Below are 18,144 nucleotides of genomic sequence, written 5' to 3'. Positions count from 1 at the left end.
AGGCACTTACTAATGCTGAAGAGTAGCAATGCTTTCATGCACAGGAATTCCTGGGGAGTTATCTGCAACCATCCGAACTCTTGAGACAGGTGCCTCATCCTCACACACTGGCTGTACATCCGGGACTTGTGCATGCGGTACCTAAACAAGAGACAAACAGATGAAAAGGAAAACTGGGGGGGGGGGGGGGCTTCCCAGCAGTCCACATGAAATGACTTTTGATGTCCCTCTTACTCTCTATTTTTTTTCCAAGAAACAGAAAACTCTGGCTACTATAGTCCTGGTAAAACTACAGTGACAAGGAACTATGCGGTTCACACTGTGCCCAAAGCTTCTGTTAACCTAATAGAGACTCATCTTCCCTGGTCAGGATATGGTTTAGCACATGGAATTTCCAGGTCTGTATTTCCTTTCTGTTTCCTGAGTCAGAGACAGGAAAGCATAAGCAAATAAACACAATGGGGCAGGCACATGGTCTCCCTGACTACGGTGCTAAGATCACAGCTAAGGCCAGAGCCAGAAGCAGCCACCTAGGCAGCCCATTTCGGGATTTCTCAGAGAGAAAACTCAGGGAAGCTGCTCTTCTATGTAAGAATACCAGGATTTGCAAGCAGTCACAGGTGTTTATCTTGTCAACTCCCCTGCCTGCCATTTCCTGTAACAGAAATTTAATCATTTCTTTAAAAACACCTAGCAATAGATATAAACTGCACATTTCCCTTTCACAATGAGTTCCAGTGCTGTCTCAATGTCCTCTGCAGAGGGGAGCCCACTCCCTCATAGACTGGCTGTTCCTTATTGCAGTTTGGGAGTTGTTAACATCTGTGAGCTGCTTTCTTATAGTGAGTTGTGAACAGATTATCACATTATCACCTATAAATTATATGGGGAAGTGGCCAAGGCTTGGACAGCTTCAGGGTGGAGGCAATCTCTCTGTTCCATGTATGACTATGGCAAGCCTCTAAAAAAGACTACTAATAAGCCTTTAAGTTCGGAAGTGTGTGCATGTATGTGTATGTGTTTGTGGGGGGGGTGAAGAGAAAGGTGAGAGAATGGGGGCATGAGAGAGAGAGACAGGAGAGAGGAGAGAGAGAGAGAGAGAGAGAGAGAGAGAGAGAGAGAGAGAGAGAGAGAGAGAGAGAGAGAGAGAGAGAGAGGAGAGAGAAGCATTTATTTGTAGCGTGTGAAGAAAGGAAGAGGAATTTGACACCAGCTTAAGTGCCTAAGTGATGAGCACAAAGACCTCCCAGATGGACTATAAAGGCCATGTTTTGATATTCTAGTTCCCAAAGCCCCAAAGCCGGGGCACAGGCTGAGCAGACTTGTCATTGCCTGGGCAGAAGCTCTGCAACCTATCTCATAGAGACCTTGGCTGCCCTGGAGAAGGAGAGAAGGTAGCAGGTGGTGAATTATTCAATCCAGGCTGAAATCCAACTGGACAAGGGAAGTGTTTAGATGGTATCACAAGTCAATTGAGCAGAACAATGCTGCTCTAAGCTCTTTTACCCTAGAGGACATGTGAGTAAGTTCTGCTGCCCCTTGAGCCTGCCTCTGCTTCTGTCTCCATTGTATTTGCACGCCTCTGTTGATGTCAACACTGCAGTGTTTGAAATCATAGCCCTGGCATAAAGGATCCCTAAAATATTGCTCAGGCCCTTGAGGCAGAAAAGATAGGGAATGAATGGAAGAGAAGAGGAATAAGCAATGAAAGGAATTCAAAGAGGAAATAAACAGGAAGCAGGGAGAGGAAATTTTGAGAGACTTAAAGGAAGGAAAGGGGATGGACAGTAGGGTAAAAATAATGGCTAGGGTTGGGATTCACCAAAAGAGCAGAAGAAGGCACTGATAGAAGACTAGATGAAAAGAAAAATGAAGATTGGAAAACACTGAGCATAGTGCCTGCTGCATTTTAAGTGCTTAGTTAATGATGTGGAAGGTAGATGCTGCTGCGTTATATTCATTGTTACAGCATTCTATGGTGAGAACTATGTGACTCTGCAAACTGCAGCAATTTCCCTGTGGTTATAGAGCTAGAATTTAAGCCTATTATCCTCACAACACAGGATTTCCAAAAAGAGGGGAAGAATGAAGAGAACTTTACTGAGGATAGGACTTTGGTATTCCATAGAGCAGCACATCAGTTTTCTCAGCTTTAACTCCCCATCTCTGTCTCTCTGGGCCTCAGTTGACAGCAATTAATGATTTCCAACAGGAGAGTATAGCCTTTCCAGTGGGCAGTAGAAACGTAGTAGGGCACTACTTTTTAAAACAACTGAAACCTTATTTATCAAGCAGGTGCAAAGGATACTGAGAGTGCAAAACTCTGTAACATGTTGCACAATGAAAACATCATTCCAAGATATTAACAGTATGTAAGTTGAGAAACACAGACCTAGATATTTCTAGGGACTCAAATGGTTGTAAGGCAATGGGTTCTTATAAATGGAAGGGAACCTTGTTTCAGGACCTTTGTGGATCAATAGATCCAAGCCTGATGCTATCATAAGCCCTATGATATCTTCTCATGAGATAAGAGTAAGATCTAATTACAAAGCTGAGGCAGGGTGCCTCAGGCATATGTGGAGGGAGAGGGAAATAGATATTTAGAAATTGATCAAGGTGAAGAAATCCAAAGATTTCAGGGTTCTGCAGAAGTTGGAGCTAGTGCTTGAGGAGTTGACTCAATGCAGAATAGGAGGGTCAGGGGGTGGGGGAGGCAACAAACAGTTATGGGGCATTACAAAGTCTGCCCCAGAAGAAGGCATCATAGGTAACTGTTGGAAGATCTGGAAACCAAAATCCTAGTGGTTATTCTTAGCTTCTGACTACCAGGGCTGGCTAGGTTGAAAGAGAGCAGTTGGGGACACTTACCCTGCCTTTCATGGCATTGCTATGCTTTAAAGGAACCACAGGCCTGTGAATTTTATTTAAAGAGCCGAAGGTGGTGGTGGGGGGGAGCATAATTCCTGCCCTCACTAAAAGGGTTCCCTATAATGAACTAAGCTCACGGTTCTTGGGACAGTTATTCTGGTCAGCTCTGTTCACAGCGCCACTGGAAAATCTGAGAACAGTAATAATAACAGGAAAGGGGAAAGGGAAAGAGAATGGCATCTCTAGCCTGTCTCCCTTACCTTGCTTTTTTTCTTCTTTCCCTTTCCTCTCCCACCATTTCCTTTCATTTTTCCTTTATCTTTCTTTCTCCTCCAGTGAAAGAAGATGTTACTCTGAAGCCTAGGCTGGTGACTGACTCTGAATGTCCTACGAATGTAAATTTAATTTTGAACTCCTGATTGTCCTGCCTCCATCACTTGAATGCTGGGATTCTTCGAGTCACCATTCTTGGACTAAATGATTCTTTTAAGTCTTCATTTTAAAGGTATTTTCTTTACCGTAGGCCAGGAAGACCACATATATTAATTCCCATTTAAAATGTTTGTTGCTGTATGAGAAAACTGACAATTTCAGGAACCTCAAAGTCAGAGACATTAAAGGGTCTTGTCCTAAGATCAAGACATGGATAATACCTGAACTAAGACGTTAGGAGAGTATATGATTCTAAAATCTGAGCTCTTGGCCAAGTTTATGAACGATAAATATAGTAGGTAGGAAGACAAATATGAATTAACTCTCTTAAGAAAAAGGAAATGCTAGGGCCAATGTCAATTTATATATATATATATATATATATATATATATATATATATATATATATATATATATATATATATATATATATATGAACTCTCACATCCTAAAAGACATGAATATCTATGAAATCAGATCAGATTATCATAAGAAATCAGTGAGAAGGGTTTTAGGAAGTACCAAACATAGTCTGGCACGAAAATAATTGCTCAACAAATAGTGACTGACAGGAGTCCTCAGTGATAGCAAGAGGATCAAAGGATGATCACAAGAGTACTTACTCATTGAAAACCAGGTCAGGTGCAAAGTAGAGCATTCTGGAATTGACATTAGTGAAGGACCGCCAACCCATGGCAAATACCATCAGTCCCATCCAGGAATACTGAATGACTGCCATCTGGTCATCCACATGCAAGTTGCGGAAACCTGGAGTAGAAAGGGCAGAAGCAAAGTCAGATTGCCATTGGTGGGCTCAATTATGTCTGGGCCTCTGCTCTGCTGAAAATTTCGCCCACACACAGCCAACTAGGAGCCTTAAAGGACACCACTGATAGCTATTTAGGGAAAGGCAATGAAGAAGAAAAGTCTGTATGGTGGGGCCCTATTCATTCTCTTTCACTGAGCTCTTTAATAAGATCATAATGGCATCAGAAAGCTGCTGATGTTTGGAAGAGTTAGAATCTAACACTACTTATAGCAAGTTGACACTTTTCTGAGACCCTTACTTCTATTACTGATTTCATCTTCACAAGGAATAAAATAGATGCATTTATTATCCCTACTCTGTATATCAGGGAAAATAAGTTACAGAGAAGCCTATTAATATGTTCAAGGTCGGATGGCAGAATCTAGCAGAGTGATTTCCCAAGCCTACATTCTTGATCATTACACCTTTGGTAAGATTCATTTTAATTGCCAGTTCTCCTATGTGGACAGTTCTCACTTTAAAAAGCTGTCTTCTAGTTGAAATCTGATGTCAGCCATGGCACAACCACGGAAAAGGGATAATTTTACATATCTGTAAATTATGGGAGGTGGTTAACACATTGCTTTCTCTGCACCCCCTTTAGGCTTTTCCTTCCATGAGTTGTGTACCCCATGCTTTCCTGAATTTCTTTAATTAACTTTTTAATTAAACAAGAAAAATTCCCATTTAACTCTGCCCCTCCTAATTTCATATCCTTCTGCTACCCATAAACTGCTATATTTATATAGAAAAAGCCTCTGTATGACCTGTCTGACTTGGTTAATTTCTTGTCACTTCCCTTCTGATAATTTAGGTCCCAGCCCTTCTTTAAAATGCACAATTTGTCGAATCCTTCAAGTTTTTCCATGCCTCTGCTCAAGTTGATGCCCTTGCTTACAATGTAATATTTGCTTATGTTTCAAATTTTTTTCTAAAACTACCTCCTCTGTGAAGCATTTTCTATATTATTCGAGACCATGGACCCATCATGAATCTTTAAGTTTTCAAGGAATCTGGAGTAGCTTTAGCAGACTAAAGAACACTGTTCAAAATATTCTAATTTATGAATGAACACATCTTTCTCCTCTACAAGACTTCAAGCTTAGCTTCCCATTCATCTTTGTCCCTAATACATATCATAGTCCAGGTATTTGACCAGGCACTTGATAGACATTAGACACATAATTCCAGTTCTGCAATATTTTTTATTCAGATTTCATAGAACAGGAATTTGATTCCCTCCAAATGGCTTCCCTTAAGTTCAGAAAGAAGCCTCCAAAAAGTTGCATCTGTAATAACACATAGGGAGAACATATATAAGTAAGTTTTACCAGAACTTTTCAATTTTTTGAATAGTTAAAAAATTTAAAGCCTTATCCCATAGCTCATCCCTATGAGTACCTTTATTTTTCTCACACAAATTCAGAATTATCATTAAGAATATTAGAGCATGCATCTGTGAATTGATCTCACTTGATACTCATGATTCTAGGTAACAGGCAAAATGCCATTTGTTTTATCAATATGGAACCTGAAGATTGGGACAGTTATGTGACTTGCCCAAGGTCATGTAGTCATGGCTGAACTAGAACTGGAATCCATGTGTTTTAGTTTTCACCTCCATTCCTTTATCTTCTTCTGATGGTCTCAGCTCTGAGATTATGTGGGTCATCTGCTTTTCTTATCTATGAGCACAAGGGTGAAGTCTTCACTATCACAGTGCTCTCTGACCACTCACCTACACACTCACTCCCTTCCGTTTTAGTTTTATTTTAGATTTCAAGTCTCCCTGTCATAAGCTTTTGGCCATAATCCTAGTTCCCAGCCCTATACTTCTCTCTTCATTTTATTGACAAATGAACAGACTGGCTGGATCCTCAAAATTCAGAGCATTTCTCTCCTGGAAACATTCTATGGTATAGAATCTCTGGGTCGGACTCCTCCTTATAAAAGACAAGAGGCTAGGCTTAATGAGGGTATATTTAATATTCACATGGTAAAATAGCCCTGGGAATCTAAACACTGAGCATCTGTGCTATGAAGTAGTAGACAGGGGGGGAACACTGGCTGATAAGCTTTGATCTTTTGGTAAAATGTGTGAATCTGAAGGTTCATGGCAAGGAAAGAATTAAACTGTGCAGGTATCAAAGAAATTATCTGTTCAGATGTTTTCCCCACTCTCCAACACCAGAAAACTAAGAAAAAGGTGAAAGGAGAACATTTTAGATAGGCTGCAATACTAATTAACAGTATACAGAGATGCTTAGCACTCAGACACAATACTTGTGCACACACCAACAACATAAAACACTTGTGTTCCAGTATAGGTGTATTCTGTTTGTAGTACCTGACAGTTCTTTTAATGCATAGTTTTTTAAGTAGCCTGCTCAGACTGTATGGCTAATAAGGGAAAATGGGGGTAAACTGTTTTCAGACAATGTCATATTTTTCTGGCAAAATGCAGAGAAATTATGCCCCGGTTTTGAGAAACAATCAACAAGAAATAGATGGTATTTCTTTGTTTTCTCATTAGAACCCAATCAACATTATTACTAGCAATCATCTACACCACTAGAAGTATATAGGTTCATGTCTGGGACAGTGTGTGAAATACAGGTCCTGGAAATGTCTGTTGCTCCAGTGCAATGACCAGTCAACATCTTCAAAGAAGACAGTTCAGACCTGAGGTCAATATATGAGGTCTATGGAAGGCAATTCAGATTGAACTTAATGAATTCTACAGCTTTAGCACCCAATCATCATAATTATAAGCTACCATCTAGACAACACCTTCTGCATTTTACCTCCTGTACTAGGTATTCTTTATCTATTAACTCTGGGCCATGACAGTTCACCAATTTGTCTACCATCTCTAAAAATATATAAGGAAAATGCACAAAGTCCTATGATTCATTCAAGGTTATATATGAATTCATAGCTAAAATTCTAATCCAGATCCATCTGATTACAAATATACTGTGAATATACAATCGATTAAAATGTCTCATATTTCTAATTAGAATTATTAATGTACCAGGAAGCCTATTAGAAAATTTCCAGATATTATCACCACCACAGAAAATGCAGAACAAAATTCTTCTGACTAGGTTCTAGTATAGGACAGAAACTCAAATGTTGAATGTGCAAATTACTTGAACTAGTAGGCGATTATGGACAATTTCAATAGACATTCTTATGAATGCAGTAATCAGCTTCCTTTAGGAGCTATTCTTCTAAATGATTCAGTGTCAGAGGTCATTTATTCTGGAAAGGCAGGCACTAAACTGATTTTGGCTTGCAAATTTGTTAGTTGAAAAAAGGTTTCTCTTACTGAGGGTTCAGACATTGACAGCCAGTAGTATTTCCAGGTAAGATAGATTCTGCCATAGTTATCTGCACCAGGTTATTTCTAAGACCACTTCATTAGAAACCAAATGACCTGAGTGTAAGCTCTGGTTCCATTGTTAAGTAACTAATGCAATAAGTTAGTTAACTTCTTTGTACTATAGTGTGTGAAATAGAGATGATGATCATTTTTGAGACTCATATATATGGAGAGGTTGTGAATCCTATAAAATGAGACATGTTAAATATTTGGAAATTGAGACTATCCATTAAAAATGGCATCAAGACATCCAGCTGGATAAATGATAATAATGCCTTTTTTCTTGTTTGCATTCTTGCTCCCCATGTGAACTCTCAGTTTTGGCACAGAGTATATCCAGCCACAGTCCTTGGGCTTCCTGCCCAGTAATCTTATTGGCTACTTCTACTCAGTTTTCCGACATGAGAAAGAGTAGGAAAGTTCTAGAAGCTGGGACTGGGGCCTTGTGGGTTAGAAATACAAAATGAGTTATTGACAATCAAAATGCAAAGTCTTCAAAAGTAGAATGGCCATTATACAATTCAGGTGGCTTTCTAGGAGGTTTTGCCCTTCATTGTAAAGCCAAGAATAACAGAAATGGAGGGCCATTGCACACAATTGCTTAGAGTTCATAAGTTGGGAGTGACTTGAAATTAGGAGGGCCTGGGCTCAAGATGTTTATTTTATTTCATATGTGTCTACTCTCTGTCTGTTTTGCTGTCTGTTTGAATACTCTTATTTTTGTCTTTAACTTAAGATCATTATGCCTCTTGTCAAAATTTAATTCCGTGTAAAACAGAAGAAAAGGCTCCTACTTCATAAGAAATTTTTATGATAGTCAGAGAACATTTTTCCCCACATTACAAATTTCTGTCTCAATAGAAGTTTTCATTAAAGCGTGGGTTAATCTTTGACTTGACAGAAGGAGACTTGGTTGTTGATATTTCAAAAGAATCTTTGAATCATATAATCTCAGGATTGAGAGAATCTTTAAAGAGCATACGCTTCATTGCCTTTCAAAATGAGTTCCCAAGAGCCACAAAACTGTATGACAGTGACTTAAGCTTATGGCTTAATTGGGGGTAGTGCTGGGGGAGATGAGACATTTAAGTATTGAAGATTAGGCAAAGATTCTAGCTTTAAGTCAATGGACTCACTTGTATCTGTGTGCATTTTTTAAAAAATTAACGACTTGTTTGCTTAAGGAATGTTTGTGAATCCATAGATAAAAGATATCTAAAGCTTTCCTAATCAATTATAGTTAAATTAGAAGTCTTGTTTCAGTTACAGATGGCCTAGCAAAGAAGTTAGTTCCTATTCATTACTGGAGGTATCCCAAGGGAAATAAGGTAATCACTTGGTAATTCTTACTATGATATAACCTTTCTTGCCACTATGATTCCTAAAGTACTGTAAAAAACATTGAAGTAGAGTTTAAAAATTATCAAATTAGTCCAAAATACTCTTGGTACATACAAATAAAGAAACAGTCCCAGAAGAGTAAGGTATCAAAAATGGGTTTTGAGCAGAGCTAAGATTAGAACCTAAGTATTCTGTCTCTCAACTTTCTTTCTATCATATCATATAAAAATTCCAGTGGGATAACTCAGGCTTAATACTACCTCCAGTGTGAACTTCCATGTTTACACACTGAAGAACATCCTGGGGTTTGTGTAGCTAGAACTATAATATATGCTATCTTGGCTTAAATGGCACATTATGATTACTGTGTGTAGCAGTATATTCATGTGGGGTACTAGTGTGCTGTTTTTTCTTGTGCTTTCTGAGTCTCAACTCCCTCAATGTTTACAGTGAGAATTTTTTTTACATGAAATTCACTTTTTTACAATGTGGCATTGAGGGCTGCATGAGACAAGGAGTACCTGGCCCAAAGAACCATTCAATAATTATGACACCCCTTATACCACATCCTCATTCTCCTCTTCCTTACCAGGCAAGGCCTTGGCCCACTTGACCACATGTACAAGCTGTCTCTCACCAAGCTCGTTGAGGCTAGATAACAAGGCAGCAAAGGAATCAGGCTGGTTGTTGTCATGTCCGGCACACACCACTCCTGGCTCAATGGCTTCCAAGACATTAAGAAAGATAGGCTGACATTCATAGCCTTCAATGTGTGATACTGTCATCTTCTGGGATGGGTCCTCGGTGGGGCTGCCAGCATTGGAGTTTTCTCCTTCCTCCTGTAGTTTTAGGTTTCCAAGTTTCTTCAGCTTACGAGCTATTGAGAAGTAAAAGAAACTTGAATTTATTATCCGGTGACAAAAATAAACATAATACCCTGTTAGGAAAAGTGACCTAGCTATAATGAAAATAATGTTAATAATAATAATAATAATGAATAGTAATAGCTTCTTTATTTCTGGTCATAGAATCCAAGCTTCTTAAGGACAAGGCTTTATTAACACTGGTTGAATAACAGAGTTATCCCCAATCCCTGTGAAAAATTTTCATATTTTGCTTTCACCTTTGACCCTTGTTTTAGACCACTCTATTATATCCTTGAATAAGCTCTGCCTGAATGCAGGCTTCAGTATTTATATCTGGGACATTCATTCAATTGATTCACTTACAGAAACATTCATGATTGCTTTCTTTATTCATCTATTAACCAGGCTTTCATTGGCACATATTCGTTATTAAGTAACATAAAGAACATAGGCCATGCTCCAGTTTTTGAGAAGTAAATAAATACTGGAAATTTAATTTGAGAAAGTACCAGAATAGTAAAAATGACAATAAAGGCATCATCATGATGGGAAAATAAATCTTTCTGTATGGTAAGGTTAGGTAAAACTTCGCCTCAAAGGTGGCATTTGACCTTGAGCTTAAACACTGATAAGAAATTTCATGAGGTAGAAATGGGAATAAAGGGCATAAGGAAATAGGAGCAACCAGAAATCAGTGTGCCTATAGTTTATATTGCATATATGGAAAGAATGGCTATCTACGGTGATATAAAGTATAACCTAATTTTTAATGTATCATATATACTATAATAAGTTCAGGCTTGCTTAACAGGCAATAAGTAAAGAATGAACATTGTAACCAAGAAAACAATATAATTGGGTTTATATATAAGATGCCCTGACTTCCTGACTTCTAAGTTATAGGAAAATACCAAATCTTGTAAACAAGAGAATCGTGCAAATGCATCATTGTTAGAGAAAGAGACAAAAAGACCAGTTGAATGAGGATCTGGACTTATTACATGAGAGCTAAAGGGGCAACGAAAGGTTTATCAGCTTGAAAATTAGGTCCCTTTTATCTCTATACATATTATTTTCAGCACTGGGAATTGAACATAATCCAAGCTTAGTAAATACTCATCACTGAACTAATATTTCAAGTCCTCATTTTTACTTTTAATTTTGTGACAAGAATTTAATAAAGTTAATCACATTTGCTTTGAATTCACTCTGTAACCTGAGCAGGACTTGAATTTGTAATTTTTCCATTTCAGCTCCTCATGTGGCTGGAAATACAGGTTTTTGCTATCTGCCCACCTCCCCCCTCACACACACACACACACACACACTAGTATGTAACGTTCTCTGAGGACAGAAAGTTTGCCACATGTCCATGCCATTGTAGACGTTCAGAGACTAGATTTACAGTAGTTGAGAATTTAAGTATGAAATGGTAAGGAAGTTTAGAAAATATTCTGTAAAACTTTTGTATTTTCAGAACTAATCCATCCCACCTTGGGAATAGTGAGCAGGAATTTTCTGGTGTTCTGCTTCCTAACACATATCATAAGGTGCCTTAGATATTGTCTGAATGATATTTATAGTTGATCATGTACTATAGTACATATTAGTTTTTTTTTCTTTAGCAGAAGTGAGTAAAAGTAAGGTAAAGGGTAAGAACTAGTAATAGGATTAAAAAATCCCTGACTCTATCATCTGTCTATAAAATGGAAATCATAATAGAAGGCAGCCATTAGGATGTTAGATACAATTTTTTAAAACAACCAAAGTAACAGTAATCCCAAACTCAGCCATTAAGAATCATCTTCCAGATATGCTCATAGAACACTTGAATGTGTGTGTGTGTGTGTGTGTGCGCGCGCACACACACACACACACACACACACACACACACACTTATTTTAAAAGTCCTCTGGCATTCCAATGGTTACTTCATTCTATTTTTCCAAGCACTTATATTGATAAGTTTAAATAATTGAAAAGGTCATAACTCTGAAATCTATCACAAGCTGATGCACTGAGAATAAACCATAAACTGCATTTTCTCTAATCTTTTAAAATAATAATTAAATATGTAGAGAAAGACATAAAATAAAGAGAAGCTGATCACTCAAAGCAAGTATGTAAATGTGATTTTTTTTTAAAAAAAAGACAAAACAAAACTAGTATATCTGCTTCTGGCTCCAAGGAAGAAGGACACATCTAGAACAGACTTTAAGCCTTAATTAGAAAAGTAAGATCTTTACTGTAAACTCTACCATACTCTTACTAAGTAAATCAATGCAATAGTAAATTGCATGTTTATATTAACACCCAGGACAGAGAGCAGCATTGAGAAGAAAAGAGGGACAATAATAAGGATGCGTTGGAACCCAATCCTGACTGCAAGATGACCTTCTCCAACAATCATTTCTATATGATTTGGGCACAGCCAGTAATAAAGTGATATTTACATCCATTGCCAACTCTCACCTTCCATTAAAGGTATAAGGCTTGGGATTTGGTATGAACCAAGCCTATCTCCTTACAAAGTGAGAGGCTGGCATTTACAGTGTTTTGCTATTTGGCAAATCCAAACTGATAATACCTCCAGAATGACCCTGGTGCAGTTCCCAGACAGACCCCATTATTATTGCTGGTACTTTCTAGTCTTGAACTTAAGAAAAATAACCCAAATATCTGAACCTCCTTTAATTAGAAAATCTACATTCTCTGTTCTTTGTCCTGTGGCTTCTCCATGGAGTCTGAATCCTTAAAGTATTTATCTCCTTTGATTACGATCTTTATTCCTGACAATGGACTTCAGTATCTAGCATCACATCTGGAAATAGAGAATCAAGATGCTATGAAATACTCAGTTCCCTGCCTAAACAGAAACGTATTTGGGGTACTGTAGTGATATATAGATTCTCAGTTTGACAAACAGGAAGAGTCCTTAGATTCACAAGAGGCCAAGGTTCACAGATTCAAATATATTAAAGGAAATACAGTGTATATGTATATGTATGTGTATGTATGTATGTATGTATGTATGTACATATATATATGTATGTACATATATATATGTATGTACATATATATATGTACATCTATATATATATATATATATATATATATATATATATATATATATATATATATATATATAGAGAGAGAGAGAGAGAGAGAGAGAGAGAGAGAGAGAGAGAGAATAATGGTCGGCATTCTTCCAGCCAAACTGAAATGAAATGTCTTTGTGCCTTCCCAACTCTAGAAGACATTCATGTAGCACATAAGATCTCTCATGAAATACATATGTTCTAAGTTGAGTTCAACCCTTAGACATAACTTTGAGAAGTCTTGAATTAGTCCAAAGTTTCAAGCGAAATATTCAGAACTTGAACCCAGTGGGGATGAAACAATCTAGTGGCAGGGTTACTATTCTTAATTTGAAATCCCTTCTGACCCATTGCTTCTCTTTTACTAACTTACTCCTCTTTTTCAATATGGACCTCTCTGAGCTTCCTAGGCTTACAGTGTTTTATATAACCATCACCTCTGTGTGACTCTTGAAAATAATTAAAATGAGGGAAATAAAAATTCAATGCTTGATATCACTGGACATATTTCCAGTGTTTAAAACCACACATAGCCAGTTACTGATAACAGAAAAGCAGAAATAAAGGATACTTCCATTATCTTAGAAAGTCTGTTGAATAGTGCTGTCAACATGGCCTGCTTTCTGGGGAAACTGTTTTATTTGCAATACTATATATTCTAAAGCTATTGAGAAGAAGTAACAAATCCAAAATAAATGATAAAAACATGGATCCACTGGATTTTCTTCCAAAGGTAAAGGGATAATGAGTGATTTGTGTTGGTACAGTCAACGAGATTTAGTCTGTTCCCACTACACTGTACAGTGACCAAAATCTCAGTGAGGTGATGACTTATGGTCCTAAACAGATTCATCTAAAGTAAGATCAATATGCATAGACACTGGGGGAAGGGGAAGGTCTATCAAGACAAACTTATTCTCATTTCTTTGAATTGTGCCAATCAGAACTGCCTGTCATTTTCATATCTTCTACAGTTATAAGGCATCTGCTTGAGGAAGGGAGTCTGCACTCCCATTTGTTCTCAGGGCCTCAGTAATATGCTGTCTGTGTGACCATAGTGGTTCAAGCCGCACCAGGTGTTCTGAGCTATCTGACTGAAGAGCGTGACTGTACTAAACATAATTGAAATCGGATTCCATTCATTCTGTGGGGATCCTCTGTTCTCTCTCTGCAGCAGAGGCCAGCATGTTGCTAGACGACTTGGAATCCTAGACAATGAAGCTTGCTAGTCTCAGCTGTTACTCAGTGCCCAAGGCCTTGTTTTCTTCCATGAAGGCCACCCCATTGCTCCTCCCTTCTCCTGCACCTGAGCCCCAGATTCAAAAACAATTCTCTATATGAGGTACACACCAACTAACCACCATGTCAGGGCAGAGGCTTACTTAAACTGAATGGCAAAACAGAGAGGGGGCAATAAAAGTGGGTAGTTTTAATAGAATATGAAGTGCTCTACATGTCATAACTGCTTTTATACTTAGAGTAGTGGAAAGAAAGGGCCGTCACAAGGTATGACCTTGTTGCCATCTGATGTTCAGGGTCCTGGGAAGCTTATATGCTGGTATCAGCTTGGGGACAGTGTGTTTCTGTAGACACTACCTCCACAGCACAAAGAACTTTTAAAAATCAGGTTTCATGGTGTGTTTCTAAGGAGGTCTACATGTGCTTTGTAAGTTTTCTAGCTTCAATGATGTTTTGGGATGTTTCCATATTATTATTATTATTATTGTTTCCTAGGGTTATATACTTTGTCACTCTTAGGCAAGGGAGAGGTGTAGGTGATGTTTCTATAGTCTTTGGAACTTTAAATTACTATACCCAAAGTTGAGGATGCATCTCTTCCCTTTATTTCATCATAAAATCTGGAGTATCAAAGAACTAAATTCTCTAGGAGACTAATTTTTAGAATGTCCTCTATGATTCTGAGTCCTACAAGTATATGCATCTTCTTTCAGTTATGCAGTCTAATAATAATCTGATTGTTGTTATGAAAGTACCGTGAAAGTGATATTAAAGTTCCAACTCAGTTGATTGTTAAGGGCTTGGCTGAATCAGGTAAGCTCTTAAAATAATCAGCTCTTTCCATTAAGACCATGATCATTTGAGGGAATCAACAAAAGACAATTTTGTGGCTTTGAAAATTAAGTCCATCCCTAAAGAAATGTAAATCTCCCTCCCAAAGTAGCCTCAGGTAGCCTTAGGGTATAGGTGCTCCTTCATCTTCCTAGTTGTACATTTTAAATGGCTGGACCTTGCACAGTTCTTGTATACTCATCAACAGCTTTTGTGAGTTGATATGTGCATAGGTATTTCATGTCTACCATATAGCGTTTGCACAGCACTCCTCCTCATCTTCCAGGTCTCTCTTTCTTCCTGCTCCTTCTTCCAGGATGTTTTCTGAGCCATTGTATGGTGGAGGGCAGTAAGTGGGAGTAAAGAAATTCTATTCTGAACTGACAAAATTTTTCATAAGACTTTGGCCTAGAGAGTTTTGGGGCTCTGGCCTAAATCAGATCAGTCATCATTCTACTAGAATTATGGGTAGTAGATCTTATTATACGGCTTTACATCAGAGGAATCCTAGAATATGAGCCAAGACAGCTTTCCCCACACATAGTGATTTTTTTCCTCATTTATGAAGAAAGTGGACTATTTAAAAACTCTTATGTTTTACATGGTTGGAAGAGGGGGAGAGTGGAGGGTGCAGGGGTGGAAATGTAAATGTGGCATATATATGTATATATACACATATACATATATATCTATATATATTTCTCAGGAATAAAATATTGTTTTAGAAAATAAAGGCCCTGGAGTTAGAGTGTCTCATTAGTAACCATGAGTCTATTCTTGTGAAATTCGGGGAAAGATTAAGTCTCTCTGTTCCTCAGTTAACTCATGTGTAAGATGGAGATAATAGTATCTAAATCATAAGATCTTTTGAAGGAATAGAGACACCATGGTGGCATCTTAGGTTAAAAAAAAAAACAAATCTTACACAACTGAAGAGACTCGCATATGGTGAAATATCCTCTGAGTTCCAAGAGATAGATAAAAATGACACTGGAACTTTAAAATGTTATTATAATATAAAGGACTTATTAGTGGTTTTTATATGAGAGTATTATGGCATGTATGGTCAGGAACAAATCTTTTGTTTTCTCTTAGTACTTTTCTAATCTACTTGGTGAAAATCCAAAGTGATTCCTCTATAGGACTACTTTTAAGAGGAAATTAGGTAAGCCTCCTGAGACCTTTCTGGATTCTGTGAACGTACAGCCAACAAGTGATGACTTTTCTTAAGAGTGGACATCTGGCAAGAACCACTCTGTGGAGTTCTATTTTGGGTGAAAGATTGAAGGGCAGACTGACAGCTTTCAGAATCATTATATATAGCAAGAGAAAACTCACATGGTTGTGATTTTACAAAGGGTTGGGGAGGGTGATAAGTGTATAGTGCTTAGCAGAGAGTAAGTTAGGTACGATAATAGATGATAATTTTCTTTTTTCTTTTTTTTTCACATTTAAGCATAGTATTGTTTAATCCCTTTACTTTATCATGTCATTATCAATAATAAAGTCACAAAATAAGCATATAATAAATCCATAGCTTTTAAAGCACACATTGAAACCCATTTTTACGATATTTGATTTGTGATTTAAAAATAACAGTCATCTCACTGGAGAAATCTACATTATATTTATCTTAGAAGTAGTAATAATAAATTTGCTACAAGAAATGCCAGTTTAATCTGTTTCCATTGAAAGCTGCAATAAAAGCTAAAGTTTGTAATATTCAAATCTTCAATTAAGATAATATTGTTAACTAATTTCAGAGGTATATAGCTGGATATAAATAAAATTAATCATAAATAATAGCTAACTTGAGTTATTATTTTTTACTTTATTGTACAAAACAAAGATAAATGTACAAATTTTCATCATTTTTGCATAAAAGTATATGAATACATTTTTAAGGTTGTAATTAAGTATTTGTAGGTACATATACCTACACATATGTATATATGTAACAATAATATAGGAAAAGAGGCTATTAATTTGAGGGGATAGGAGAGAAACTAAGAGGGGCTGTAGGGAGGAAAGGGGAATGTGATACAGTTCTATTTTAATTAAAATATATTCTTTTATTTTGATGATGGTTTTCATTCATACTGAGTATCACAATACTCCATGTATATATTTTTTATTATAAACAGGTTAATGATCTGGAAACTGTAACTCCTTTCTAAAATTTACAATTTCCACTGTGACTAAAATCTAATAGAAAAGAAAAGGAGAGTTCAAAGGTTAACTAGCTATCAGTCTAATACACCAGTAGAGCTCTTAGGAGCCTATGAATGTCTTCAAAGGTCTCTGTGGAAAGGCAAAGTGAACTTTAATATGTGGCCCCACCTCCTTTTGAATCAGAGCAGCAACAATATAGTTTACACTTACATTTAGGTGAATAAAATTCAACTTTTATTTGAAGAAAATATTCCAGTTTCAGAAAAAGTGTTTGGGGAATCTAGATGTTGTCTCTCTTTTCTCTCGCCTTATTTTATAGATACAGAAAGGCAAAGGGAAATCTTACCAAAACACATAATGGTGGGTTAGGTATGCATGCCTTTCTTTCAGCCCCACCAGCATGTTATTAATAAGAAGGGATAGAAACAGAAATGGGAATTGGATTGGGAGAAATTAGGACAGGGATAACAGGTAGAGAACAAAGCCAGTCCTTGACAAGCAAGAAGTGAGAGCTTAGCAGGAGAATGCAACTAAATGGGATTAATAAATGTATGACGAATACCCTCTCAGGCAAGAAGGCTCCTTGATCCCCAACCCCGCCTGCTGCTGACTCTCATTCTCCCTCCTAGTCCCAATTCTTGGTTAGGGGAATAGCCAGGGGAAAGAATATCAAATTTTATCTTTCAAGGTTTATGTTGGACTATTTAGTCTAATGGTTTTTAGTTTGTGGAGGAGTAAACATAATTAATAATAGAATGATATGCAATGCTGCACATCCTTGCCAAAACACAGAAACTATTTCCAAGTCTCCCTTCTTTCTCCAACTTACTGAGACAGAGGAAAGGGGTCCACTGTCCAGATGCCATCCTGAGTGAGGAGCACAGGGTCATTACCCCAAACCTGCTCCTGAGAAATTGCAAAGCCTGGAAATGGTTTTGCATACCAGGCTTTTCCACTGGAAAAAGTAGCTACATGAATTTAGAGCATACATGCTTTTACAATTACATTTAAACTGACATTAAAAACAAATGCGAAACAGTCCATGCTGAACAGGTCAGCATGACCTGAAAAGCAAATGAGAGGGTTTTTCTTTTTTCCTTA

General features: G+C 37.4%; 1 protein-coding gene across 2 annotated transcripts in view; it reads right to left on the bottom strand.

The window, feature by feature from the left end:
- The window catches only part of AR (androgen receptor), a 190,257-nt gene that overhangs the window by 8,357 nt on the left and 163,756 nt on the right, over window positions 1-18,144 (bottom strand). For both annotated transcript variants that reach the window (XR_013974889.1, XM_080910608.1), the window contains exons 4-6: window positions 9,427-9,714; window positions 3,927-4,071; window positions 11-141 (exon numbers count right to left, since the gene is read on the bottom strand). Coding sequence is in view for 1 of the 2 variants with exons in the window: in XM_080910608.1 (XP_080766734.1) it covers window positions 11-141; window positions 3,927-4,071; window positions 9,427-9,714 (564 nt within the window). In the remaining variant the exon portion in view is untranslated. The remainder of the gene's footprint in view (window positions 1-10; window positions 142-3,926; window positions 4,072-9,426; window positions 9,715-18,144) is intronic.

Source organism: Micromys minutus, assembly GCF_963924665.1.
Source record: "Micromys minutus genome assembly, chromosome: X".
NCBI lineage: Eukaryota > Metazoa > Chordata > Mammalia > Rodentia > Muridae > Micromys > Micromys minutus.
The sequence above is the reverse complement of the archived record's forward strand: the minus strand, read 5'-3'. Positions and strand labels throughout refer to the sequence as shown.